At 48.5% G+C, this 25,712-nt stretch overlaps 9 protein-coding genes and 1 non-coding gene across 10 annotated transcripts; 5 read left to right on the top strand and 5 right to left on the bottom strand.

Moving 5' to 3' along the window:
• The first annotated feature begins 249 nt into the window (after nt 1-249).
• BKA55DRAFT_584232 (uncharacterized protein) lies at nt 250-4,163 on the top strand. The gene has a single exon (XM_046194294.1). It carries the CDS (start codon nt 494-496, stop codon nt 4,121-4,123), a length of 3,630 nt encoding a protein of 1,209 aa, XP_046042588.1. The 5' UTR covers nt 250-493; the 3' UTR covers nt 4,124-4,163.
• A 65-nt stretch (nt 4,164-4,228) lies between these two features.
• Nucleotides 4,229-8,465, bottom strand: BKA55DRAFT_697013 (uncharacterized protein; the record flags this gene model as incomplete). Its single annotated transcript, XM_046200324.1, has 2 exons — nt 4,229-6,975; nt 7,028-8,465. 2 exons carry the CDS (start codon nt 8,463-8,465, stop codon nt 4,229-4,231), a joined length of 4,185 nt encoding a protein of 1,394 aa, XP_046042587.1.
• A 412-nt stretch (nt 8,466-8,877) lies between these two features.
• Nucleotides 8,878-10,155, top strand: BKA55DRAFT_584230 (uncharacterized protein). The gene has a single exon (XM_046194293.1). It carries the CDS (start codon nt 9,013-9,015, stop codon nt 9,811-9,813), a length of 801 nt encoding a protein of 266 aa, XP_046042586.1. The 5' UTR covers nt 8,878-9,012; the 3' UTR covers nt 9,814-10,155.
• Nucleotides 10,156-10,382: 227 nt separating this feature from the next.
• On the top strand, nt 10,383-13,363 carry BKA55DRAFT_584229 (peptidase S8/S53 domain-containing protein). Its single transcript, XM_046194292.1, has 2 exons — nt 10,383-10,513; nt 10,567-13,363. Exons 1-2 carry the CDS (start codon nt 10,491-10,493, stop codon nt 12,950-12,952), a joined length of 2,409 nt encoding a protein of 802 aa, XP_046042585.1. The 5' UTR covers nt 10,383-10,490; the 3' UTR covers nt 12,953-13,363.
• A 500-nt stretch (nt 13,364-13,863) lies between these two features.
• On the bottom strand, nt 13,864-14,607 carry BKA55DRAFT_474623 (kinase-like domain-containing protein; the record flags this gene model as incomplete). Its single annotated transcript, XM_046186161.1, has 1 exon — nt 13,864-14,607. A coding segment is annotated over one exon (744 nt), but the record flags the coding sequence as incomplete, so codon positions are not given.
• Nucleotides 14,515-15,719, bottom strand: BKA55DRAFT_212662 (uncharacterized protein). The gene is made up of 2 exons (XM_046185169.1): nt 15,385-15,719; nt 14,515-15,323 (listed from the first exon to the last, which is right to left on the bottom strand). Exons 1-2 carry the CDS (start codon nt 15,542-15,544, stop codon nt 14,653-14,655), a joined length of 831 nt encoding a protein of 276 aa, XP_046042583.1. The 5' UTR covers nt 15,545-15,719; the 3' UTR covers nt 14,515-14,652.
• A 316-nt stretch (nt 15,720-16,035) lies between these two features.
• BKA55DRAFT_584227 (heterokaryon incompatibility protein-domain-containing protein) lies at nt 16,036-17,897 on the top strand. The gene has a single exon (XM_046194291.1). The coding sequence runs from the start codon at nt 16,105-16,107 to the stop codon at nt 17,878-17,880; it is 1,776 nt and encodes a 591-aa protein (XP_046042582.1). The 5' UTR covers nt 16,036-16,104; the 3' UTR covers nt 17,881-17,897.
• Nucleotide 17,898: 1 nt separating this feature from the next.
• Nucleotides 17,899-22,672, bottom strand: BKA55DRAFT_584225 (P-loop containing nucleoside triphosphate hydrolase protein). The gene is made up of 4 exons (XM_046194290.1): nt 22,387-22,672; nt 18,854-22,296; nt 18,704-18,790; nt 17,899-18,639 (listed from the first exon to the last, which is right to left on the bottom strand). Exons 1-4 carry the CDS (start codon nt 22,600-22,602, stop codon nt 18,012-18,014), a joined length of 4,374 nt encoding a protein of 1,457 aa, XP_046042581.1. The 5' UTR covers nt 22,603-22,672; the 3' UTR covers nt 17,899-18,011.
• Nucleotides 22,673-23,265: 593 nt separating this feature from the next.
• BKA55DRAFT_527258 (major facilitator superfamily domain-containing protein) lies at nt 23,266-25,079 on the top strand (the record flags this gene model as incomplete). Its single annotated transcript, XM_046188914.1, has 5 exons — nt 23,266-23,900; nt 23,982-24,177; nt 24,229-24,441; nt 24,521-24,722; nt 24,790-25,079. 5 exons carry the CDS (start codon nt 23,266-23,268, stop codon nt 25,077-25,079), a joined length of 1,536 nt encoding a protein of 511 aa, XP_046042580.1.
• Nucleotides 25,080-25,260: 181 nt separating this feature from the next.
• Nucleotides 25,261-25,344, bottom strand: BKA55DRAFT_t291. Its single transcript has one exon. It is a non-coding gene; the product is annotated as a tRNA-Thr (tRNA).
• Between the last annotated feature and the right edge of the window lie 368 nt (nt 25,345-25,712).

Here is a 25,712-nt window from a genome sequence, read left to right as displayed (position 1 = left end):
GCTGACAGTATGCTGACCGGCATGCAGGAGCTGAAATGTGATATTGTGTGTGATGATGCTTTAGCTTATTTACTTTTGGCTTTTGAAGCACAATTTACGAGAGACACTGGAGGTACCTAAGATACAATACTACATGGCCAGAATGTGCAGTGACTTGATTTGCTGGGTTAGATCCGAGACACTACGAGATATTAGGTGGGACAACCCCGCTTCAGCCCCTTTCCACTAGCGTTAGCACGCAGATCGATAGTTTGTTTTCATCCCTGCACAAGATTGTCATCATCTATGCCTATTCCGGTAGCGCTTCCGTTTACCCTGTCACACCTTCACTTTCTGAGATAATGTTTGGGAATCACCACCACACCAAATTTTGTGCAACACTGGCTCTCGATGGTTTGTCGTGGATCTGGAAGATATTCTCAAACGACCTTACCAATATATCTTCTTCTATATCAATCATTGGATACTACTGCCCAATTAATTTGTACTCACAATGTCGAATCCACGCTTACTTACCCAAGGGGCTATGGCCCAGGTTATACAACAGGCTCGAGATCCCAAAACTGGAGATCCAGTCAGGCCACTGCTGGGAAAAGGGGAGATGCGTCTCTACAGCTTTTACAAGCCAAGTCTCCAGGCAAAAGACTACACGATTAACGCAACCCAGACCATCACTTCTGGCACCCAAAAACTTACCCTATATAACACAAAACCTGACGTGAGCGATTTGGGCATGGCCGGCCAGCGATTCGAGGTCATAGTACCGCGTTTTGGTCTGGACACGAAGTTGATCAACACTTATTATCCTCCTGATGGCCATCAAGACGAGGCTCGCATTTTGCCTCACATTGTCTTGAATGACCCCCATTATCCCTGGGAAATATCGCCAGGAGTGACAGCAAACATGAACGAGGAAATTGATTTCGGCCCTGTAGTTGGAAGTGACGGGAAAACTAAAACCGTGGCTCGTTCAATGGTTCCCTGGGTAGCTCTTCTGGTCTTTGACCCCGAGGATCTACAGCTCACAGATATCGGAGAAGCCACAGCTCTCGGCCTTCCGGGATTTAAATCTGACGATGACCTGAAAAAACAAACCTCCAATGGCAGTTTCAGCATGACAGTTGCTGATTACTTCGCAAACATCACAGAAACATCAAGAATCAATTATGCTGCTGGCTACGAGGATCCAGCCACCGGCAAACTGCCAAACCCGTTGCCCCAAGAATACGATGAGATACTGCGCACGCTAGACCAAACAAATGTCATCTTCCCCCAAAAGTCTCTCGTGAAGAAGCTATTCACGGACTCGACCAGGGTTGACACAGCCAGCAACAAGTATGGCATAGAGCAGTACAAGTACATGTCTCATGTCCGAGAAATTAATACCGAAGGATGTCCAGATGCTGGGGTCCAAGAACAGGGAATATTCTCTGTTGTTATTGCGTCAAGAACAGGGGCCCTTCGAGACAAGGTTCTGAGGAATAATGCTTGGACCGAGCTTCCTACCAATATCTCGCAGCCGCGCACTCAGATCTGCCATCTTGTGTCGATTGAGCATCTGGACTCGACAGTTGATACATGGACACCAGATCAGCCCAGCCAACGTGTTGGTATGATATCGCTCTTCTCTTGGATCTATACAGCAATGCCCCCGAACCCTGTCAATTTCGTTACAGCAGTACGAAACTTGACCGAGAATCAGCAGATGCTCAGGGTGGATGACAAGGTCCTTGCTGGTCTCGATTTAGCCAATAAGCAGAATAATGCGTTCAGGGATACTAGCAGTATCAAATCTCAAGTGTCTACTGTTCTAGCTGATCGGCTTCGAATGGGATACACAATTTCACGCTGGAGAACACAGACAGGCGAGGAAACAAGTGCCTTTACTCGGGGACCACTTGTGCCACTGCCAACACCAGCAGTCCCTGCGCCAAACACAATTCAAGACTGCTCTTTCACTTCCCAGGATTATCAGATCCTTGATTCCACAACGGGAATGATGGACCTTTCATATTCATCTGCCTGGCAGCTGGGTAAATTACTGGCAATATCCGACACGACCTTCAGTTCTGCCTTGATGCGGTTTCGATCACTTGTTCGGAATGCATCAGTCAACTCGACCATGATGCAGGCTAATAACATGACAGCAGCAGCTGATGTTGTTGCAAGTGTCACATCAACGATCAACAATCTGAAAACTCTAGCTACTGCACGCCCTGGGATACAAGGAACTCCTCAAAGGGTCCGGCCACCAAGTACTCGCAAGGCAATAACTAGTGTCGGCCATGCGGTAGCGGCGTCAACCTTTCAATCCGACATAGAGAAATCTGTAAGCTCCAATACAGCCGCGGGACAAGACTCCAGCGGTACACCAGTACCCTACAATGGATTTAATCTCCAAGGTCCTAGCAATAGTGACTGGGTGATAATCCATACTTGGCTAGCAGACAAGCTCTCACTTGGGGGTATTCCGTCTCAATATTTACTGCCGGAGCCTTCTTTCCTGCCACCTGAATCACTTCGCTTCTTCCATATCGACGATTTCTGGTTAGATTGCCTTCTCGACGGGGCATTATCTGTGGCCAATCACCTGGATTCAGACGATGATGTTGTTCGCAGGCAGATCAAGACACAGTTCAACTCTTACCTTTCGACGCCTGTTCCTGATGCTGGGTATAAACCTCAAGTTCCTTGTTATGGGTTTTTCATAAGATCAAAGGTCATCAAGGCGATGCCAGATATGAAGATCTCTGTCACCTGGAAGAATCCAGATAAGAGGTATCCGGTCTGTCGTTGGACCAAGTGGGATGATCAGACACTAATGTGTCTTCTGGACCGGCAACCTCAAGAGCTGGACCATATCGAGTTATCACAACCGCAGCACCAGCAAAGATTTGCCATCGGTGAGGCTATCGACGCTACCGGCTCAGGGAATATCACATTCATGCTCCGGACGCTCTTTACAGTTGCCCCAGGCATCTCTCCCGATGGAAGTCAAGTTCCTGATGACATGTCTCAGGGTTGGCTAGACTGGGACTCAAGAGCGATCAACATTAGAAAACTTGCAGTGGACGTCAACCAGCTGCTCAATAAGGCGGCCCCAGGGAAATATGTTGACCCCACGCCCAACTCGTGTGAGACGGGATTAGAGCTCAATGATCCGAGATACTATTTCACAATCGTACCACCACCAGGCGTTGATTCCACTCCCAAGCCGAGAAATCGTCAGCTTTTTGTTCGCAATCCATCTACAACTCCATCACCACCACAGCCTCCCACTCCGCCTCCGAGCCAGCCCCCCAAGCCAGGAGAACCGAGCGGACTGAACCTCCCACCTCCAGTTCCACCTCCAGCACAACTGCAAAAACCTGCCAATAAGCCGTTGTCAGCCCCAGCAGCATCATCACCAGCGCATCAGCGGCCTCATACAGCGACTCCCGCTATAATTCCACAGCCCACAAACAGGAAATTTGTCACGCAACTCGCCAGGTCCTCTGTTGGGTCTACTTCAACGCCACAGTCTCGGTTTGATATGAAGATTTATGTCGACTACCGGGATCCGCCTACACGATTTACCGGTCCATTCGAAAAGTACACCGCCACCGACTATGTGCCTACCAACAATAAATACTACTTTGATCTCATCTTCAGCATCCGAAAAAAGCCCATTGCTGTCAAGTCTGACTACAAACTTCTCAAGGTGGTCATCGATATCCCTATCCAGTCCGTTCCGCCATCAACAAATAAGGAAGTACTGTTGACTCCAAGCTACGATGGACCTGGTGTGCGCATGCTCAACAATCAACGATTCATCCCTTTTCTCTTCACTGATGAGAAGCTGCCGATGCTTCATGCCGAGGTCGTCCCGCGCTCCTCTTCGCTGGATGATGCACTGCAGCTCAACGACTTCAGCTCGTCACAATTATCCTTTCGACTGGCCGAGGCAAACATCGCGCCAGTTACTGTCATATCAAAAGTTGTCATCGATGGGCAGGCGAGGACGAAGCCGGTAGGCAGGGTAATTATTACATGGACTGAATGGTATAGTACGCCAGCAAACCCAGGGGGAGAGCCAGTTATAAATCACTATACACTGCTAAAGCAGAATGTGTCGGACGATTAAGATAGAATGAGATATTAATTCTACCTTTTTACCTACTAAACCTAAGTCATATTTAAAGAATCAGATTATTAAGCAGTATCAATACTTATTTTAATCATCTTCTGCCTATGTCCCCCCTGTATTATCCAACTTTCCCATCAACTGCAAGTATCCTTCCAAGAGTGTGTATGGCGCTGGCTTGAACTTCACCTCACCGACATCTACATTGACTCCCATAGTTGCATACTCTGCAGACAACTCAGTACCATCATCAGCATATCCATTCTGAGCGTAAGGCTGCAGCCATGTCCATGTGCCTTTGCTTCCCGACACAGGGAGGCCAACTGTATTCTTTGGTGTTTTGTCGGGATTGCTTGCGTTCGCCTCTGCGTAGGTGGGAGGGACGTCAGAAGTCACAAGTGAGGGCCCCAGGTGGAAGAAAGCATGCATCTTATCCATAGCCACCTTTACTGCCCAGTCTGGTATCGTTAGTGACTTGGCTGGAAGGATTGGTGAGTATCCGTGAATGGGCGTGTACGGATCTACTAAGAGCGAGGTGACGAGGTATTTTCTGTTCTTGGCCTCGACCAGATCGGCTGTCTTCTCTGGTTCGGGATGCAAGTAATACGGGTTCAAGACAGGGTAGTTCCCTGGAGAAATGCCTTGAATACCCTTCTGTGAGTTCCCTTCCCGTGGGAAATAAGTGTACAGCGTATCCCACTCTGTCACCGGCTGTGGATCTGGTGTATTACTCTCTGATCCTGGTGCAGCGGCGTTGGAGGACAGGAAGTAACCGACAACGCCGTCGAAATTCCGAGCCGCATCACCAATCTTCAGTTTGAACCCGTATCTCTCAAGTTCACCTTTCCAACTGTCCGGTCTGCTAGATATGGAACCAAACTGAGGCTCTAGCGGTGGTTGCGCTAGCTCTATGCTCCAGCCAGCGTTGACAAGGGCCAGCGGCTTACCGACAATGGCATTGGCGTAGGCGGAATAGCTTGACGGCGGAAAGGGCATGTTTTGAATCGCTCCGTTGATCATGTCAAAAAAGGCTTGCAGGTATGTCCCATCTGTGTCGACCTCTGGTGAGAGTTGGTCAAGCAGCTTGCTGAGCTGGTATGTCCCAGCATCACTCGGAACAAGATTGCCTTTTGGTGCTGGGTAGGGTAGCCATTTGGCTGAAACATTGGTACCATTTACTCCCCCCTTACGGATCTCGCGGTAAAAGGTGCCGTCCCCAAGGAAGAATTGCAAGCCGTTGTCAGCATAGTTGACCACGAGCCAGCCCCAGATTGGAGACTCAAAGTCTGTAGCTTCTCTCCAAGCCGAATATTTATCTGGTGCGATTGTGTCTTGGGTGAGGAAGACGCCGTTGATCCTTGCGTCCTGGTTGATGGCTGGAGTAAGTTGAATGAACTGAGATACTGGCCACGAGCCTTCAACAACCGGATCTGGCGTCGGAAACAGTGTATTCAAAACCTTCTTCTTTCCTCCCCTTCCATCGTCAACTTGGATAATATCTGGCGCCAAGTAATCGCTCAAACTTGGGTAGATCTTGGCATCTGGAGGCTTTGGCTGGTTGACGAGCCGTCGATTGAGGTCTGGCATAGTGATTGCCTGTCCAAACTTGTCGACGATGTTGAGTTTTGTGAGCACCATCTGCCCATGCGTGACAGGCTTGAACGGATTGTTTGGATAATCATCCAGTGGAAATGCCATGAGTGAACAGTATGGAGTCAACGCACTTTGAGCGTCCACCAGGGCCAAAGTTCCAACGTCTATCCCAATCTCACTTGCATCTGCCGCAGTCAATGGAATCACATTCTGACCTTGCACCCTCACGTTTGGCTTCACATGTGCACCTTGAACTCTTGTGATCAGATGGTTTGTCAAGCCAGACAACGGGGCAGACAAGAATTTAATCTTGCGGATCTGCTGCTGCAAAACAGCAGGGTCGATATCTGGAGGGATGACGTTGGATTTGTTCTGAAGCACTTGAGCAACCATGGTCTCTAGGTTCAGCGTTGGCTGAGGCAAGACCATGACCCTTCCATTCAGAGTACGGAAGTCTGCCTGATTTTCCGCATCATTTGCCGCATCTGCCGTCAACAAAGTTTGCCCTGGGACGTAGCGAACCTGAGAGATAGGATGTCCAACAGGACTTGGACGTAGTTCAACGTCCCATACGTCTTTGTCGATGTGGTAGTAGAGTCCTTCCCATTCAATAAATAGGGGAGCAAAGGGGTTACGATTACCCCAAGACTGAAAACCCGTAATCTTTGGAGCACCGGTTTTGCCGTTGGTGGTTCCCGCGTTGGTGGTTGCCATACATTCGGCTAGTATTTTGGCGGCTGTAACATCAAGACTGTTATCCTTGGGGACAGGATTTGATAATGATCCAAAGATAGTCTTGGCGGTAGTGATATCCTTCGACAGCTCCTCATCGAGTAAGACCTGCAGAGTGTCCATTATATCTACCGGCCAGCCAGAGTCCAAACCCACGATGGAAAGCGTGGGATCGGAGCGCAGTCGATAAGGTTCTCTGGCAGACAACTTGCAATCAACCTTCTTTTGCAAATCCGATATCTCTTTGTTCAGCGACTTGATGTAACTGTTGAGGCCCGTGACAACCGTTCCATCGGCGTTGGTGGCGCCGTTGATACTGTCCTTGATCGGTTGAACTGCATCTTTATATGCTTTGAGCACTGCGGAACGCCCCACAGTGGGAATAAACTGGCTCTTGTATTTGAACCATTCAGCAAATAGCGACCATTGCAGCCAGGACAACTTGCGAGTTGCTACGTCCAGTGCCAACTGCTTTTGGTTAAGCTGTTCCAGTATGGTTTGTTCGTCCCCTGAGGGAATATTAGGTTCTGTTTATTGTTAGCTCGATCTTTCTTACACGAAAGGAGACTCATTACTTACGGCCAGTATTGGACAAAGGCTGTTTTGAGCCTTGGCTTTGAGCACCTTTGGAGTAACTCCAACGAGAACCGCCATCAATCTTTGAAAAGTTCTGCTGAGCAATCATGTCTTGAGCTTGGACACGAGAATCATACTGGTCACCAGCTGCATAAAGGAGTTGAGAAAGTTCGACTATTTGATGAGCCAGAGTGCTACCTCCTGGACCAAATGGGCTGGCTTGGTCGGAGTCGTGTTGATGGGCATCCAGAAAGGTTAGAATGCTGTCGAGCGCAGTCGTTCCGATGGACAAGGGCTCGATCTTGGTTTTGGCCTCTGGTTTGAAAAGCTTTGCACCGTCCTCTGCGACACTTTGAGCGGGTGGGTTGTTAAAATCATAGCTTACGTCGTAGATAGCGCCATGCACAAGACATCTTGTTGGATCCTGCTTGTTCTTGAACTTGCCACCATCCCCTGCCTCTTTGGGGCTGAGTTGCATCATGAGGTCCGAGAGTCGAGTACTCAAGTTGGAAGTACTCAAAGGATCAAGCTTGGTGTTGAAAGGGTCATCATTGGGGTCACTGTGCCATCCAATGACAAAGTAATCACAGGTGGCGTTGCTCAAGTAACTAAAGTTGTCGTCTCTGGGATTTGAGTCGTTTGGATTGCGTGGATAGGAAAAGTTGTCGATGATGGATAGAACGTTGGCATTGTGAAGAGCATTGTCCGCAAAGTAAGGATTTGAAGAACTCATGACCGTTAGGCCACCTGGGAGGTAGTTCCTTGGAGTGGTACCAGGCCAGCTCTGAAGATCAAACTTTTGACCCAAGAAAACTTCTGTTTGCTCGTTTAGCAAGTTGGGGTTGGAGGCTGGGTCATTAGTTTTAGGATCTTGAGGATCCGCTCCATCGTAAGAGACAAAGGGTGATACGCCGCTCTCCAAGTCTATTACGGCTGGAATTTCCTTAATCTTCTGAACCACATCGCTCTCAACGACCCAACTTTGGAAGGGATTGACCCCAGGAGGAGGTTTAGTGGGTGTCTTGAGACGCCTGGTGATTAACCACCGGTTAGGAATCTTGCGGAACGTGGGCTGAGCTGGGTCTGCAGTCGATCCAGCTTTGGAACTACTGGATGTTCGTCCAGTAGCAGCAGCAGTGCGATAGCATCGAGGCAGAGACCATTGCAAATGTACGCCCATTCGATGCAACAGCAGATTGTTTGGAGGTGAGGATCCAATATCAGCAGTCCGGGAATTTCGCGTGGCCGGTTGGGTATTGTGAAAGTCGACATGATCGAGGATATCATGTTGCAAAAGATGGCTGTTGAGGCGCAAAGCAGTGTAGTTGGGTTGAGTGTATGGAGCAATCTTTGATTGGCGTGAGGGATCGCAGAGTTTTGGAGACAAGGCGAAGGCGTCCAAGTGCATAGGAATGCAAACATTTTGCATTGGAGGGCCCATTGTGAATGTCTATCGGCTCTTGGATAGACACGCGGAAGAGGGATTGTTCTGAGTGAGCTCAACCTGCCAGTCCGTTCAGAAAGATCTCAATCATCATGTTACGGTGTTTTCTACTCAGTAGTGGCCTACCTAGATTAGTGAGATGGGGCCAGCTGAGCAGAGTGAGGAGATGGATCCTTGTTTTTCGGATTCCAACCATTTAGTGCCGTGTACCCGACACTAACTACGGCAGACGGGCTGACCATTTAGTCAAGCATTCCAGACCGGTCCTAACTATACCGTACTTGTCATCGGTCGGGATTACGCGCACGCCACTTTCAGCCGTTTCCTCTTACATCTTCGTACCACGCTAGGAGAGTGACTTTGTTGTACTTGGAAGTTTGACGCAGTAGCTCAAGGATTAATCTCTCCTGAAAAAGACCACCTAAGCAAAAAGACACTGCTTTTTGCTGTGCTTCTGTGTCGTGCCACTGAATTACCTACACATATACAGCACTGACAAAAACCAAGAATCTTGATAATTGTTGAACCATACCGCCCCAAAACAATGTCCCGCGTAAAGCATTTTGGACCCCCTCTGATAGGGCTGGCGTTTGCGATTGTCGCATTTGTGTTCTCAGTAATCACCATCACGTCGCGCGAATGGGCCATACGCGACAACTACGACACAGATTTCGCTCCTCAATACTGGGAAAAGCCCATCTACACACTCTACCGTTCTCCATTCATCATATGCACTGCAAAACAGGTCAACAGCACCAATTCTGATGAACCACCGACCCACCACGTGCATTGCGACCACTTTAAACCCTACGGACACAACAAGACCAGCTGCGAGCTTTATAACTCGACGGGCTCGGACAAAGCCACGACCATTGGAGATCAACGCTCGTGCCAGCAAATCCATCTCGCGGGTAACTATGCCATCGCCAGCACTGTCTTCATCGGGATCGGGTTCCTGGCAACCACGGCGCTGGTATTGTTGAGCTTGCTGCGATCTGTCTCCACGCACCGACACAAGCATGAGTCGGGTCACGGAAGCAACAATAACAGAACCATGCCTATCCTCGCCCTTGTCACACTGGTCTTTTTATTTGTTGGCTTTGCAACAGCTGTCATCTCACAATTCTATGCCATATTGGGCTTCATAGTATCGCTCCCCAATCAGTCTGATTTCGCATCAAGCCAGGGATCGGGAGGCAGTGATGAGAGTGATGTGAACGGCGGCCACGGTCCTTGGTACCAAGGGAAAGCGCTGAGCGTGTACGCGACGCTCGCTTGGGGCTTCACTATTGCCACGGGGACTATAGTGGCCTTGACTTGGCGACTGCCTCGATGGTATGTATAACTGTGAGCATCAGAGAGGATTTGTTGCAGCATTCCAATTCCGTCTTGATTTAGGAATTTGAGTTGCCAATATTTCCATGGCTGCTTTCAACATTTGCATAATAAACTCATTATATTTCTTTCTGTTGAGTTGCTGGCTAGAATGGACGGCTTATATTGTCAATATTAATTATTGTACTGTTTATTTCACTTCAGTCTGACAAAGATGTCTCTCTCACCTTTTATCAGCTAAGTGTTTTATGTAAGACTACTAGGCAAGTGGCATTTATTTCCTATACCTACCTCCTTAATCCATACAGTTTCAGCTGAGTCTAAATGTCGATACTCTATACCAGAGATGGAGTGCCTTCCAAGTGATAAATTGGCAAACATCACACTAAGTTGCTGCAAGAAGCGCATGTGATCACAGTGTCATTGCTGATCACAGTCAGCACTAATCCAAACTATAGCCCAGCCACGAAATGCCGGGAACATTTAATCCGGACTAGTGACACACACAAGCTAGGATAACTCCAGGCCAATCACATTCCACCTGAACTGTAGAAATAATCAAGCCATTTCTGCGATGGAGGAACGCAGCTAGCAGATACCCTACACATAATCTCAAACCTAGAAAGTTGCAACTCTTGATCATTTAACAAGTCCCATATCTTTCTATACATTCCAATATTCCTACAGATGGATCCAGTAACAATAACCATGTGAGTTGTTCATCTGGAAATCTGTGGCCCGAACCTCAAGCTGATCTTTGTAGCAATGGTAACGTGGTTCATCACAGGGCTCAACGAGAAGGCGGAGCTCACTTCTGCCCCGACGCCTCGCATACAAACTATCTCATACTGCAGTCTTTTTCTCCTCTAGACGATTCGCAGAGAGAACAGCTAAGGGTGCTTGGGGTAGGCATCCAACAAGTCATTTCTGGCAATACATACTTTTGTAAATACGATCCGCACGAGCTGCAGGAACTCCGATCGCTACCATTCCTGCATTTCATTAACCCGTACCACCCAGAGTATGTGGTTGAAGATGCGCTCAAGGCTGGTGGCTCAAAATCACCAGACGAGGAGCGACACGAGGTGTATATCACGCCCCATGATGATTGCAGCTCACCTGAAGATCTGAGAGCTCTCGCGCAGAAGATCGCTGATCGCCTCCACGTGGATGCTGCCGACTTTGTACCACAGACCGGCTACCTTCGGGGATACTTGAAGCCTGAGGAGCTCGACATAGTAGCCAAATTCGATCAAGTTCGATTCATCAGCGAGGCCCAGGAAGATGTTGCCTTCAATTGGACTGCTCGTGGGGATATTAATATTCTGGATGCCCAAGCAGCCGCAGCCATGTTCAAATCTGAGAATGAATATGAGTGTGAAGGTGAGATCGTGGCGGTAGCTGATATGGGCTTCGATGCCGACCATCCAGCTTTCGCATCAGTCGGATCAAGCAGCACTGGTTCCAGAGCAGTCGCCAAGAGTTGGCGACAGTTGGACCCTGGCGATGTCACAGACTTGAATGCCCATGGAACCCACGTAGCAGGCAGTGTTGCTGGTAACTGGAACTCCCCGGGTGTACAGGCACCTATCATGGGTACAGCTCCCAAGGCAAAGCTATACTGCCAAGTACTATTTGAGAAGAATGGCACCAAGATCAAGTATCCAGCTGATCAAAGTTTCGAGACGGTTATCAAGGAAGCAAAGGACATAGGGGCTACTGTGCATACGAATTCATGGGGCACCCCTCTAAGGAAAGTTGGAACCAACGTGGAGCAGAACGGCTACACTGTGGAATCAGTGGCCGTTGACAAGGCAGCATGGGACAACCGCGACTTTACCATTCTATTTGCCGCTGGAAATGATGGTCGTTATGCAACGCCTGGAGGACAAATCGGAGCTCAGGCGTCCTGCAAAAACTGTATCACTGTTGGTGCTTGCGAGCCCTCCCATCCCCTCGACTATAACCCTGCTCGAGCACCCGTCAGTCGATATACCGTGGGACAGCCTCGAGGGAACACAAATCGCATGGGATTCTTCAGTAGCGTGGGACCAACAAAAAACTCGTTGGATACAGGAAGCAACAGTCGCATCAAGCCAGATGTCGTCGCTCCTGGAGCTTGTATCTACTCTGCCAAGTCTAGGCAAGCTACACAAGTTGGAGATGGAGCAGGCAAGCCATTCGATTATCTCGGAACTCCGCCGGACAACACGTCGCCAAACGATCTATTCATCTTCCAACAAGGCACTAGCATGGCTACGCCGCTCGTGGCGGGCAGTTGTGCTGTGATACGTAAAGCACTAAGTATCGCACGAATATCCATAACATCAGCACTGATTAAAGCTATTCTGGTCAATGGAACAACTGATATGACGACAGCCAGAGTAACTCAGCGCATGATAGGGAAAAGGCCCATCACTCTCCCGCCAACAACTCCAGAGACATTCCTCCCGGAAGCAGCAGTAGCTATCTCACAGACACCATCATACCAGCAGGGCTTCGGCCGTATAAATCAAGCTAAGTCGCTGCTCTGTATCCCAAGCAGTCATGGGGATTATGGCGGAGTCTATCCTCCGAGTGACCCGGCCGCGGCTGCACTGCCACTGGGTGTACTAAAGGAGATCATCATCGATATCCCTACTGCACCCTCTACTGACGGCACATCTCTTGGTACACTGGTACCCAAACTAACAGTTACCATGTGCTACACTGACGCCCCGAGCGTACTCAACTCCGGGTCCTTGGTGAACAAAGTGGCTATGAACGTCAAGGCAGGCGGGCAAGTCAGGTATGGGAATAAGTCGGATACAGACACTGTGCCTGATCGGGTAAATAACGTGCAGAAAGTGGTATGGACGAACATCCCAGTCGGAGAAGCTAAGATTTGCGTCAAATGCTTGGTTTTGAATTGGGGTATTAAAGGCAGTGCACTTGGTGATACCACAGGAGGACAGGATTTCGCTGTCGCTTGGTACCTGGAATGGATGGATTCATCTGATAATCTTCAGTACCAGACACTGAGCAACAGCATGACATCTGTAGCTGCAATTGCTGCTATAAAGGCATTTCAGGCAGAGGAAAAGAAACAAGAGGAAAAGGAACCAGAGAAAAAGGAACCAGAGAAAAAAGAACCAGAGGATAAGCAATGAGTTGCCGAATAACTCAGAAAGCAAACACAGTTGCATGATCACTGTTGTGTACCGAACACGTTGCTGTGGACTTGTCCTTGATTCGCGCTGTCGGCTTCAGCACGTTTCTGTTTATGATAGATGCACCAAACAATTGTTCGGCAGATGTGTTAGAAAGGAAGTTAACTGATAAATGAGAAAGACGTAGGTGGCTTGCAGTCAATCATTGACAGTTGGGTTTGTTGTAGCAGGGTTCCAACTACCAAATCACCGAGCCTCACCCCGAAAAACGAGGAGACATCATGACTGATGATAAATCCTTGACTGCCCTTTTTTTTCGTATGACTGAGTAGACTATTGTATTTAGGAAGGCTGACCGGGATTTATGCAGTGTATATTACTTGTCTATCTCGTTTTGAGCGACGAAGTAATATTTAGATTATATATTTAACAATTTTAAAATGCCTTATGTGCCGTAATTACTTGACTTATTTCTCATCTGATTAGGTAAGTCTCCATACCAGTGCTGATGTCTTCCCACTCTACAGATTTAAAAGACCCTAATCTTCACATCTGCTAGATTCTTCCTCTTCATTGGAAGGTATATATATGCGTCGATGCGGTTCCCTCACCACTACCGTATCCAAGAATCCAAACGATGCGGTGTCTTGGTACCGCCAACCTTGTCCTTCCCGCCTTAACGGAAATGTCCATCGAGCGGTTTCCCAGTTGAGCCCCTCAAAAGTGTAGGAGGGTAACCGCTGCATCTTTCTAATTATCTGACCCATGATTTCGTTTAGCTCTTTTGCATTCGCTCGAACCTGATCTCCGACAAGCTCCAGTTTGCCGTCCGCCTGGCTGTGGATCGATAGGGACCTCAAGGTTGCTGTTTCTTCGTTTGCGAACTCACTCTCCGCCTTACCATGCTCTGGTACCAGAAGTCGACGCTTGATTGCCTCTAAGAGATCAGCAAGAGCAGTATCTCCCTGGCACCGGGGGTCGCTCTGCATTTGCTCGATGCATTTCGTAACGCCAGGATGCACACGAGCGCCGGAGCCATCGTCTAGCCAATATCGGTCCACTTCCTGATTGAACCAGTCAAGATCGTCCCAGCTGTACATCAACCAAATCAAAAACTCTAAGAAGATGCAGCCCATGGACCACACATCGTATCGACGTGATCTCGGCTTCATCTTCTCAGTCCGTGCCTCTGGAGGCTCATACCTGATAGTGCCGTATCCTGCACCAGTACCACGCCCTCTAGACCGGGTTGCTTCAGCGTGGAAGGTAGCAGACCCGAGATCAGACATGACCAGCCGGCCAAGCCCAGAGGCATCTGCATCCAGAAACCGGAGAATGTTCTCAGGCTTGAGATCTCCATGCCGACAGTTCTCTCGGCTACTGAAGTTGTGAAGGAAATTTAGACCATCGACTAGACCTTTCATCTGTAAAAATGCCCATCCAACGAGGTCGATATTTCGCGTTAGACCATCTCGATTCGCCCAGAATTGGCGAAGGTTTCCCCCTTCAGCCCATTCGAAAAGAAAGCAATACTTTCCACCTTGTTGATATGTCGCAAGGCACCTGATCAAGTGCTGATGTTCAAGTCTGCTAAGCTTTTCTAGAGTGCTAGCCTCAGCACTATAGTCGTTCGAATCGTCCAAATGCAATTCTTTTACGGCGAAATATCCTCCGTCGTGGTTGCCCTTATCATATTTATTTTAGCTGTTCTCATCAGGGAAATTGCAGAATATCTCTTGACTTACCCACTGCACATGTGCCTTGTGGATATAGACTTTGAATACTTTGCTGTGATGGCTGAACTTGGTCACACCCGCCTTTGGCTCTAGGTGGATGAAGGGCAAAGGGCAATCTGGATGCAGGAAGTACTTGTAACTGCCACTAGTGAACACCGGTGCTAGGAAGCGCCACTGATAAGAGCAAAACCTATCAACTGCAAGGAGCCTCTTGCCCTGTAAAGTTGCCCAGCTGTGACGCTTATCCAGGGTTTCGGAGTCAGGGTAAAATGAACACACAATGTGATGTACCTGTTCATCTCTGATAATAGCTTCAGTACCGATAGGAAGGTCCGTATCTTGCATTCCTTCAATAACAAGTTCTTTAATCCACTGAGGTTCATCAATCATCACCAACACAGCAAATATCTTTTTCGCATGGTCCAAGATATATCGTATAAGGTGTGTCGTGATCTCGCTTTGCATGCCTGCTCGGATTAATTCTGATTTAACCGTGCCCTCAGTGATCAAAAGATCAAACTTATTACATGGTACATAACGCCCATGATTCACACCAAAATTTATCATGACTTGAAGAAGTCTCTCGCCGAGGCCTGTGGTCAACTCAGACTTGGCGCCTGCGTTATTACCGTGTTCTTGAATTGTTACTGTCGTGCCGTGTCGTGTTTGAGAGGTCTTGGTATTTGCTGGACATACCCGAAGTGGCAATGAAATTAACATTGGCATCACCATTGCTGTCGATGCCGTTGTTGGTATCCCTGAATACGTCATGTTGTGAATGGGTCATAGGCCCATGGTTGACCGAAGGCTTTTCCCCAACCTTCCTGGAGGAGACCAAAGACAATGTACAGCCCATTTGTGAAATATTGTTAAATAGCGTTATGCAATGACGGCAAAAATAAATCCACGAGTTTTGATTGTTTAAGGCTACGCTGATAGGGATTCAACTAAAACAGAGTAGAGAGACGACACCATTTACATTCTTGAGGCCAAGATCATTGTCAGATAACTGTTGAGTAAGGAACGAAAATACAAAACCCCGCATTACGCTGCAGGTGTCTGCCTGACTGTCAACTTCCTGTGATTGTTTATCCGGGCAGTGCATTGTGGCGTCTGCAGCAAGTGTAGCATTTCATTGGCTCTATTACCTGTAAATCGCGAGTACGGGCAGCCAGTGGTCTAGAAAGCCCAAGTGGCCAAGATTCAGCCTTTAGCTGCCCAAACAATGTCCAATCAAAGCCCAAACCAATTAATGGGTGGTTGGACTCGGGCACACACGCATATCACTTCGACGCGTTATATGGAGGCCCAATAGTCACAGCGCTTAGTGCTCAAGTGCCGAGGCTTCTCAGAGGAAGAGTTCCTTAACAATACCATCATCAAGCTGAGTTGACTTTATCTCCACACTATGCAACCATGTGGCTTCTTGATACTGCTACTTTTGAGCTCAAAGCGTTTCACAGCTCAGCTGGCGTCAAATATGCGATCCTCTCACACACGTGGGGAGGCGACGATGACGAGGTCACTTTCTATGACATGGCACACCTTCCGTGCTACCAAGAAAAACCTGGTTGGCAGAAAATTGAGAAAACATGCGAGCTTGCAAGAAGGATGCAGTTGCAGTACGCCTGGATAGACACGTGCTGCATCGACAAGACGAGCAGCGCGGAATTAAGCGAGGCAATAAATTCCATGTTCTCTTGGTATCGAGATTCATGGATCTGCTTTGTCTATCTATCCACATACGTGGATGAATCGCCGACGGCCCCCCCTATCCGCAATGCCTCCATGGCCCAGGAACTGGCTAGATATAAGTGGTTTCAGAGAGGCTGGACGCTCCAAGAGCTGATAGCACCATCAAAGGTTACTTTCTTAGACCGAAGCTGGGAGCCAATAGGAACGAAAAAGACTTTATGTGACACTCTAGCAGAGGTTACGGGTATTGACTCTGTGGTTTTGAGAAGTGTGGAGGCGCTGTCAACCATCCATGTTGGAAGGAAATTCTCGTGGGCTGCGCATCGCAGCACGAAGAGGGTTGAGGATCTTGCCTACTGTCTCCTTGGAATCTTTGATGTCAATATGCCTCTGCTGTATGGGGAAGGGCCTAAGGCCTTCATTCGGTTACAAGAGGAGATTATCCGCTCAACGAACGACCTCACTTTGTTTGCTTGGCAGCAAGATACCTCTTCTTCGGGACAGAATGGACAGCTTCGTGCTATCTTGGCTCATTCCCCAAGCGAATTCCGATATTGCGGCAAATTACTAACCCTCGAAGAGAAGTTAGACGTTGAGACAGAGTTTACCTTGACTAATAGAGGACTCCGGTTCGACAGGCATCTTGGCGTGGCTAATACGAAACCAAGCGACTTATTGTCAGATAATGACCTAGTCCTGGGATTAGATTGCTTGGAACGGAGCGAACGCACAGAAAATGTCCCTAGATGGGTTGGAATTTATCTACGCAAAATTGGATCCACATATGTCCGGGTCATGCCTGACAACCTCCATTACTCAACATCAAGAGTTTCGCGCCTCAATCTAGCGATGAAACAAGTCGCTTACACCGCAACCTCTTTGTCCGACTTGGACATGGAAGTTATACATGAGAATCGAACTGTGAGTATTTTCTACCACAGTACTCTTCATGCTGTCATCCCGTACGATTTTCGGGCAAACCTATCTGGTAGCCGCATTTCATATGGTTCTATGTATTACATAGACAGCTTTGCATCTCGCGGCTTGCGTAGCTGCATGTTTTTGCATCTATTCATGATTAAAGTTGGGAAGCCGCTGCAAGAGTATCGTTTTGCTCTTGTATGCGGTCTTCAAGGCCGAACGAAGTTTGAGCGTATTGAACAGAGCCCGTGGGTTCATTTATGTGCCGAGGCGGAGTTCTCACATTTGCCAAATCATCCAATTTGCAAACTGGGTGCCTTCAAACAGGCCACAAACGAGGATAACGGGATGACTTTTGAGGAAAGGACAGGTATTTTCCGAGACTATATCTTTGAGAACTATTTGGATAGCACGGGCCAACTAAGTCAGAGCTCAATGTGCAAAAGCCTTTCCATCGAAGATCACGAGATATCCGTTCGTGTTGATCATGCTTCAGAGCACAGTTGGTCAGAGTGCAGTTCTAGATATACCTACATTATTAGGTTGTCTTATAGTAAATGTCTTAAAAAGACTTAATGAGATTTCAAGTATATCCTTTTGTATTATATCTTTTTCATTATTTATTATTTCCTGTAAACCCATTTTTTATACTTATATAATATTATCTAAGTTACTATTAAAATATCTTTATAGTATAAACTTTCCTTTTATCCTACAGCTAATAACAAACTCGCAAACCACGTTTCATCAACTCTAGCCAGTGTCCGAGGGTTACCAGCCTCAACAATCCTTCCACCATCCAGAACAAGCACCCTGTCGCAAAAGTCAGACACGATATGCAGTCGATGGGCGACCATAACGATGGTACAGCCCACGAACTCCCTATCGATTATAGAAAGCATGTCCCGCTCTGTGTCAGCATCAACCGAGCTCGTGAACTCATCTAGGAGGAGTACAGAACTACCCGTCGTTTTCCGCTTAAGCACTGCTCGTGCAAGGTTGAAAACTTGCCTCTGGCCTTGACTAAGCGAAGATTCTGATAGAACACCGCGCAGCCCACCCTGAGACTCCACCATGTTCCAGAGGTCCATTGCTTGCAACACTTGGCGACACTGCTCTGTCGTGGCTAGACCGAGTGGATCTAGATTCTCCATAAATGTGCTGCCTGTGGGCAAGAATACTGGATCCTGGGGTACTGTTATCAGTCTTTCCCGGAGCAACTGTGGACTTATGGATGAGAGAGGGACATCGTCAATGGACAATGTGTACTCAACACCATCTTTTTGCACAGGCTCCAGAAGGGCGAGGAGAAGAAGAATAAAAGAAGATTTTCCGCTGCCATGTCGCTTCAGTTAGCCAAAGGGTCCTTCGAAAGTGTGTCTAATGTTGAGAGACAAACCTTCCCGTACGGCCGCACAAGGCTATTCTCTCGCCTGCTTGAATTGAGACATCAATTCCCTGCAGCGCGTATTCCTGAGAAGTTTCACTATAATACAATTGCCTATTAGAGAACCCGACTTTATTAAGAATGCACGGGCGGGAAACTTACTCATACGTCGCCCAAACTCCCCGAACCTCAATGCGTCCTTTCAATGGCCACTGTTCATCAGGTCGTACATCATCATGTGAAATGCGTTCTGTCCCAGTCTTGGTAGCAAAGTTCCGGAGTCGAGCTACAGCTCCAATAGAAGTCTCCAACGCAGCATAGAACCGCACAATGTCACTCAACGACTGACTCAACGTCATCAACGTGACAAGCGACGCACCAGAAAGACTTGAACTAGACCTAAGCTGAGTTATCAAGCCCACGAGAGCCGTTGCCGTAACAGCAACGACCATGTTTAGAGTGAGGTACAACCAGCGCTGTACCATTGAGAGCAGATACATTGGCCTTTGGGACTGATTCAGCAGTCGGTGATTGTGTTTGATGTTCTCTCCAGTCCATCCCAGAGCTCGAATGGTGGCAATGCCTCTCGAAGTATCTAGAAAATGAGTATACAAGGGGCTTTTCGCTTCGAGGTCTAAGAGTCGTAGCTGCCGAGACGTTCGGAGGTAAAATCGTTGTATCAACCATAAGATGAGTATCATAGCCGGATAAGTAAGTCCCAACCATGGAGAAGAGGACGCGATAAGGACCGCCATTCCGATAACACCAAATATGTCCAGCACCACGTTAGCCACAGCCATAGGGAGCTCATTATCGATGATAGTGATATCTTGGGAGAAGTAGTTGGTGATCGTGCCGGTGTCTGACGTTGTCAAGAGTTGCAACGGTGCGTTGATGACGGTCTCCAACGCCCTCTGGTGCAGTGCCGAGCCACTAAGACGAATGAAAGGGCCTAGAACAAGCACGACAGCAGCCATGAAGGATATCAGAGCAAGTACTTGGAGCATTCCGTAAATGCCGACATAATATGTCTGTGAGTGCTTTTGCACCAAGCCTCTTTGTGGCCGGGCAGCATCGTCAGCCCAGAATGTGAGCCATATGCGAGGAAAGTTGTTGAGGAAACCGTTGCATACACAAGCGAAAACGAAGGCGACAATGGGAATTAAGCCAATTGTGCGTATGTAATAGCCAAAGACGCTCGCGTCACCCAATTTTCGCGCCTCTGCTTCATCTGCAGTCATGGCTACTGTTGGTGATGAACAGGTGAGTGCCATCTCTTCTGTGCTTCCGAGTGCTTCGGCCGTGGCTGGCTCTAAATCTGAGCCTAGATCAGAATTTACAAGGACATTTTCAGGAACCGAGGGCTCTTCTTCAAATACGTCTCCGTTACTCCCGATCCTGATGGTATAGTCCGCGGCTTGGAAGTGTCGAAGGTTATGTGTACACAGAACAACAGTGGCGCCACGACGACGAAGCATGCCATCTCGTCCAAAGACGTGTTGGAAAACATGATCCGTTGTTCTGGCATCTAAGCCGCTGAGGACGTCATCAAAGATCAGCAGGTCGGCATCTGCAAGGTATAATGCCCTTGCAATTGCCACTCGTTGCCGTTGTCCACCGCTCAAGGCAATGCCACTACTTCCGATCACCGTACTATCGCCTTGTGGGAGGTTCGTGAGGTCCCGGTCGAGCATAGTAGCATTTATCACGGACTGGTATCGCTTATGTTCGAAGTAATTGTTGCCAATGATGTTGTTTCGGATGGTAGTATTCGTTAAGAACGGCTGTTGATCACAGTAGCCAATGACTCTAGATCGAAGGAGAACTGTGGAGCCAGTCGCACAGGGGACCTCGCCGAGAATGGCTTTGCATAATGTGGATTTCCCGCTGGCAACAGGGCCAACAACTGCAGTGAGGCGTGATGTTGGAATAGTTACGTTAACATGCTTGAGAACAGGGACGTTCTCATGCCACCCAAAGGTGCCGTCCTTAATTACGACGTGAGGCGTGTCTTTCTCCTCTAAAGTCTTCATTTCAATGTCCATACCGCTGGTGTCATTAGCGGAAGGAGAAGAAGAAGTCGTAGATATGGTTGAGCTCATTACATTATCAAGGCGGCGATACTCAAACCTCGAGTCGCGTTCTAGATAGGTCTGGATCCGTTCAAGGCAGGTCAAGGCCCCGAGGAATTGAGGGATCTTCTGAAAGAGAATCATCAAAGGCGATGCGAGAAGCGTAAGGTAGGATATAGAAACAAATATCGAGGTAGTGTTGAGCGTCTTGGTTGCCACCGCAAATGTAATAACAGGAGATATAGTCATGGGAACTTGAGAGACAGTGGCTGCTGCAGCGAGGAGCATACGCCAATGCCCGCCGATTTCAATCTCTCTCACCCGCAGTCTCTGCACGTAAGATTGGATTGGCTTTGTCATGCCAGACATTTTAACCAGCTTCATCTGCGAAATAGCAGCCGCAGTGACCCCAACTCTCGTTTCGATTGCTTCCATCCATGCTTTTTGACGTGGTCCAAGGAGTTTGCCTATCCCAAAGGCAGTGAGAGTTGAGAGGGCTACCACACCAAGGGAAGCAGCAAATGCAGGACCAAGCTCTCGTTGAAGTAGCCAGCAAGACAGAGCGATCTGGATCGTGTTGGCCCAGTATTCATGGAGGTCGAGAATGCCTCTCGTGATGCGCTCCACGTCGGTGCTCATCAATGTGAGGGCTCCCAAATCCCCATCCGCGGGCATTCTAAGCTCTGTAGTCTTCTCGTACACGGCGAGCACTAGGATGCCACGTACCATAATGACAAAACGCTCTTGGAAGTACCAGTATAATGCGGTTGAGAATGCAATGGCGCCGTACGTCAGAGCTGTCGCGCCAATGAGTCCATATCCATGACTCTGGTCTTGGTCATCGCTCTGTAGGTAGTGCAACAGGGCATGGATGAGAAATGGTTGACATATGCTGGCAGCGAGGAGTGCTGCACGAGGAATAATCGGTGGCAATAGCTGGAGAGCTAGGATCCGCAGCAACAGGCGTGCCAGACCGTATTTCTGACCCTTATAGGGATTGTTGCGAACTCTCTCAACAAGATGGTCGTGATTCTCAGCCGTCAAAGCTTTGTCGAGGGGATACAGACTCTCCATTGTCAGGATGACACGATAGCCTTTCATGAACAACGTGTTCAACCAGAAGAAGACGCCAAGATTGTAAATGCCACTGGTCTCCTCGGGACTATGCTCCTTCATATCCCAGCCCAGCCATTTCTCTTTCTGTTGCGACTCTAAGTAAATCATGGCAGCCTTGAGGACAGTGGCTGCTGTCAATACAGATGCATAGTTAGGGTCCAGCCCCGATGGAGTTAGAAGCCATGCTGTCCGTGTCCGAGCAACATCAAACAATAACGTGATGGACAGGTAAGCGATGATAGTTGTGGATGGTCGCGGTGCTCGCGAATGCTCAACCCATGACAGTGGAATGAAAAGCAGAGCTGCGATGAAGGCGAGGGAGGCAGCAGCCAAAAAAGGACCTGAAAGGAACTGGGGGAAGTTCCGTCCCAGGATGAGAAGTAAGAGCTGCAATACAGCCAAACCTGTTGCGAGAACCTAAACCATGATAAAGAAAACCTTTGTTAGTGACATATATTCAAGACGTGATGGTACATTGACCGGAGAGAAGAGGATCAAGATACATACCAGCTTGGTCCACTGAATTGCGGAGGCACCGACTATTGGGCGACGGCAACGACAAAGTCCTAGAATGCGGGAAAGTCCAAGGCAAAGGAAAGCAATAGCCGGGACAATGACAAAGACGACATCCTCAAATGCGACAGTGAAGTCAAAGTTGCCTCTGCAACCACGCACAGCAGGACCCAGCGAGTCATCATTGAGACAAGGGCCAACAGACGACATGGTCCATTCGTGTTATTGGTGACTGATGCTGCTATTCCAAGTCTGCGGGGAAATAGAAAAAGGATTTTTGCCCTGGCAGCCTGGAAATTGGGGTTTATCACGGGTGCATTCTTTATCTACTGACACTGCATGCATTGTGCGGCACAGCTGATGGGCATCTGCACGTTGGTTGAATGCTTGTCTACTGTGCCCTTTTTCCCCCGCTCGCCCCAACACTACACTGTGTTATACTGTACCGCACTTCCCTGCTCCGAGAGATAAGACAGCACAAACACGCCACCTAATCCTGCCAAAAGTCCCTAACTCCCCCCCTGTAGTAGTAGGGATCGCCAACCTCTTCTCCCTTCCCGCCGTAAAAGTACAAGGAACTGCGCTTTGCTTTGCTTTGCTTTGCTTTGCTTTGCTTTGACTCATATTACTGTGCTTTGCATTGCATTGCAGCTGAATACGAGAATATTACGTCACATGAAAAGCTTCGTTATTCTGTTCCCAACGCGGCTTCACCACCTCGCCTAATGTTGATCCCATCTTTGCGAAACACGCTCAGCTGTTCTTTGCCTACCGACAACCAGCAGAGATTCTCTCCGCAGAGCCAGCATCTATCGTGCCCCAATCCCTGCTGACCTTCTGTTCTGTACAACATTTCTGTAGCTGGTCTACGCCATGGAAAACGTTCAACACGGTGTCACCGAGTCGACACCGCTTTTGCAATCCGACCTCAACGGCGATGCTCCCAACGGAAGTCCTTCCAGCCAAAGCAAGACCAGAGGTAATGAGTGGCAGACGGCATGGCAGAGACACTTTGCCCAGTGGTCCGCCCTGTATGTCTGCAGCCTTTTTATCCTGCTCGTGGATGTCCCCAACTTCCTAAGCGAAGTCCCAAAGCTGCGTATGCTCGAGCTTGGTCTCTGCCGCGACTACTACGCCGCCACTGACCCAAGCGTCATCGGCCGCGATGGCTCCGTACCCGAGCATCTCTGCAAGGTCCATGAGATTCAGAGTGCTCTTGCCAAGATGAGAGGCATTCTCGGCATGATCGAGGGTATCCCAGGTCTTATCCTTGCTATTCCATATGGCGTCCTGGCCGATAGTAAGGGCCGCCGGTTGGTCACAGGCCTGAGTCTACTGGGCTTCGTCCTCCGAGATATTTGGGCTTTTACAGTGCTTTACTTTCACCAGATATTTCCTGTCCGTGCTGTCTATGCAGCACCGGCCTTCTTGGTGCTGGGGGGCGGTTCTACTGTCATCAGTCCCATGATCATGGCCATCATTGCTGCTGCGATCCCGGAAGCATCACGGTATGTTCACATCGCTTCTTTATGCTCAAGGAACAACATTCTTTGGTACCTTTGAGCTGGACACTGATCTCCATCTCATAGAACACGAGCTTTCTTCTGGGTTCAAGTCGTCCTTCTCATAACCGAGCTTATTGCGCCACCGCTCGGTGCAGTTCTCATGAAGGCATTAGGCCCGCATTTTGCTTTCCTCACAGCTGTCCCACTTGAGGCTCTTGCCTTCGTAGTACTTGGCTTTATCCCCAACACAAGATCACCCCATAACACCCCAGATGATCATGTAGAGGGGACAGGGGGAGAAGAAAGCCAATCAGACAATGGCCAATGCGAGGAAACAGCAAATGACCAAAGTTCGTCAAAGAACAAGGCTCTGCGAGCTTCATCGCACCTTTTGCAAAATATCCAACACGGTGTTCGTACTTTAGGCAGCCATAAAAGTCTCCTGATCGGCCTCCTTGCATTGGTCGTAGCAAAGATGGCTCGTCCCATGCTGGAATTGATCTTGCAATACATGTCTGTGAGATTTGGATGGCCGCTGGCCAAGGTACGTGCTCCCCAAGACCAGGAAGCTGGTAAATGTCTCCCCTTGTCTCTCCTGCGCTTGACTAATGCTCGTTATGTAGACGGCGTTCTTGCTCTCGATTCAAGCCGCAGGCCAGATTCTGCTCTTTGCTGTGGTTCTACCGCGAGTCAATATATGGCTCATTAACAGAATGAAGACATCTTCTGCTGCGAATCTGGCGCTGACTCGAGTGTCAATTCTCTTCCTCGTCGCTGGATCACTCTGCATGGGCCTCGCGACTGCTGTTCCGGCATTTATAATTGGTATGTACAAGAAAGGAGTCTCAGCGAGATCAGCTACGTATTGACATACCAACTAACTAATCAATAGCATTCTTTGGATACACGCTTGGCAATGGCTTTTCATCTGCCTTGCGATCTCTCCTCACGACCATGGTACATCCAGATCATCTGTCACTTTTGTTTACTGCAATCGCCGTGTTCGAGGGTATATCAACCATTGGTGCCTCGCCACTCCTAGGACTGTCGTTCTCAGTAGGCTTGGACATTGGGGGCATGGCTGTGAGCCTGCCCTTCTTTGTTGCTTCAGTTCTGTATGCCCTTGCTGCGGTGCTACTTATTAGCGGCATGTCTACAGAATCTTGCCCCCCTGGTGCTTAGCGTCTAACTTGGACTCTATCTTTTGCAAGGCTACTAAGCCTGTGGTCTACACAATTGATTAATTGATGGATATTTAAAGCTATAATAGATAGATATCCATAGAGGATATGTCAAACCAACATGTAAAAAAGAAAATTAGGCAACTTACTCTAGTTGTCCTAAAAAAAAAACAAATATCCTTTGCCCCGTACTGGAATCGAACCAGTGATCTTATCATGTCGTGTCTATTTACTAGTGATACGCTTTACCACTGAGCCAACGGGGCTTGTTGGGATTGTTGTGCTTTGCGCGATAACGTGGATCATCGAGTGAGTGCCCTTGTACACTTGGACAGTCCAGTATCATCGCCTCAGAATCTTGGTTGTCAGGGCTGTTAGGAGGAAACAGACCCGCCGTTCTCGAATACGGGGTAAACATACACCTTGACGCAGAATGCAACCTCGGTTACGTATCACACAGATCGTTGTGGCAACCCGTACTCCCGCAAAGATAACCTGCCCCAATCTGGAAATGATTAGCCCCAGATCCAGCAATGATTTCCTTGCCATCCCAGCGCCATAGTCATCTTAGTCACGACCTGTCTCAATGACCGAACTATGCATGCTTGTTTCAAATGCTATCCCGTCGGACCAA

This window comes from Fusarium redolens, assembly GCF_020744475.1.
Source record: "Fusarium redolens strain MPI-CAGE-AT-0023 chromosome Unknown BKA55scaffold_25, whole genome shotgun sequence".
Taxonomy (NCBI): Eukaryota; Fungi; Ascomycota; class Sordariomycetes; order Hypocreales; family Nectriaceae; genus Fusarium; species Fusarium redolens.
Note: the sequence above shows the minus strand (reverse complement) of the source record. Positions and strands in the feature narration are given on the sequence as shown.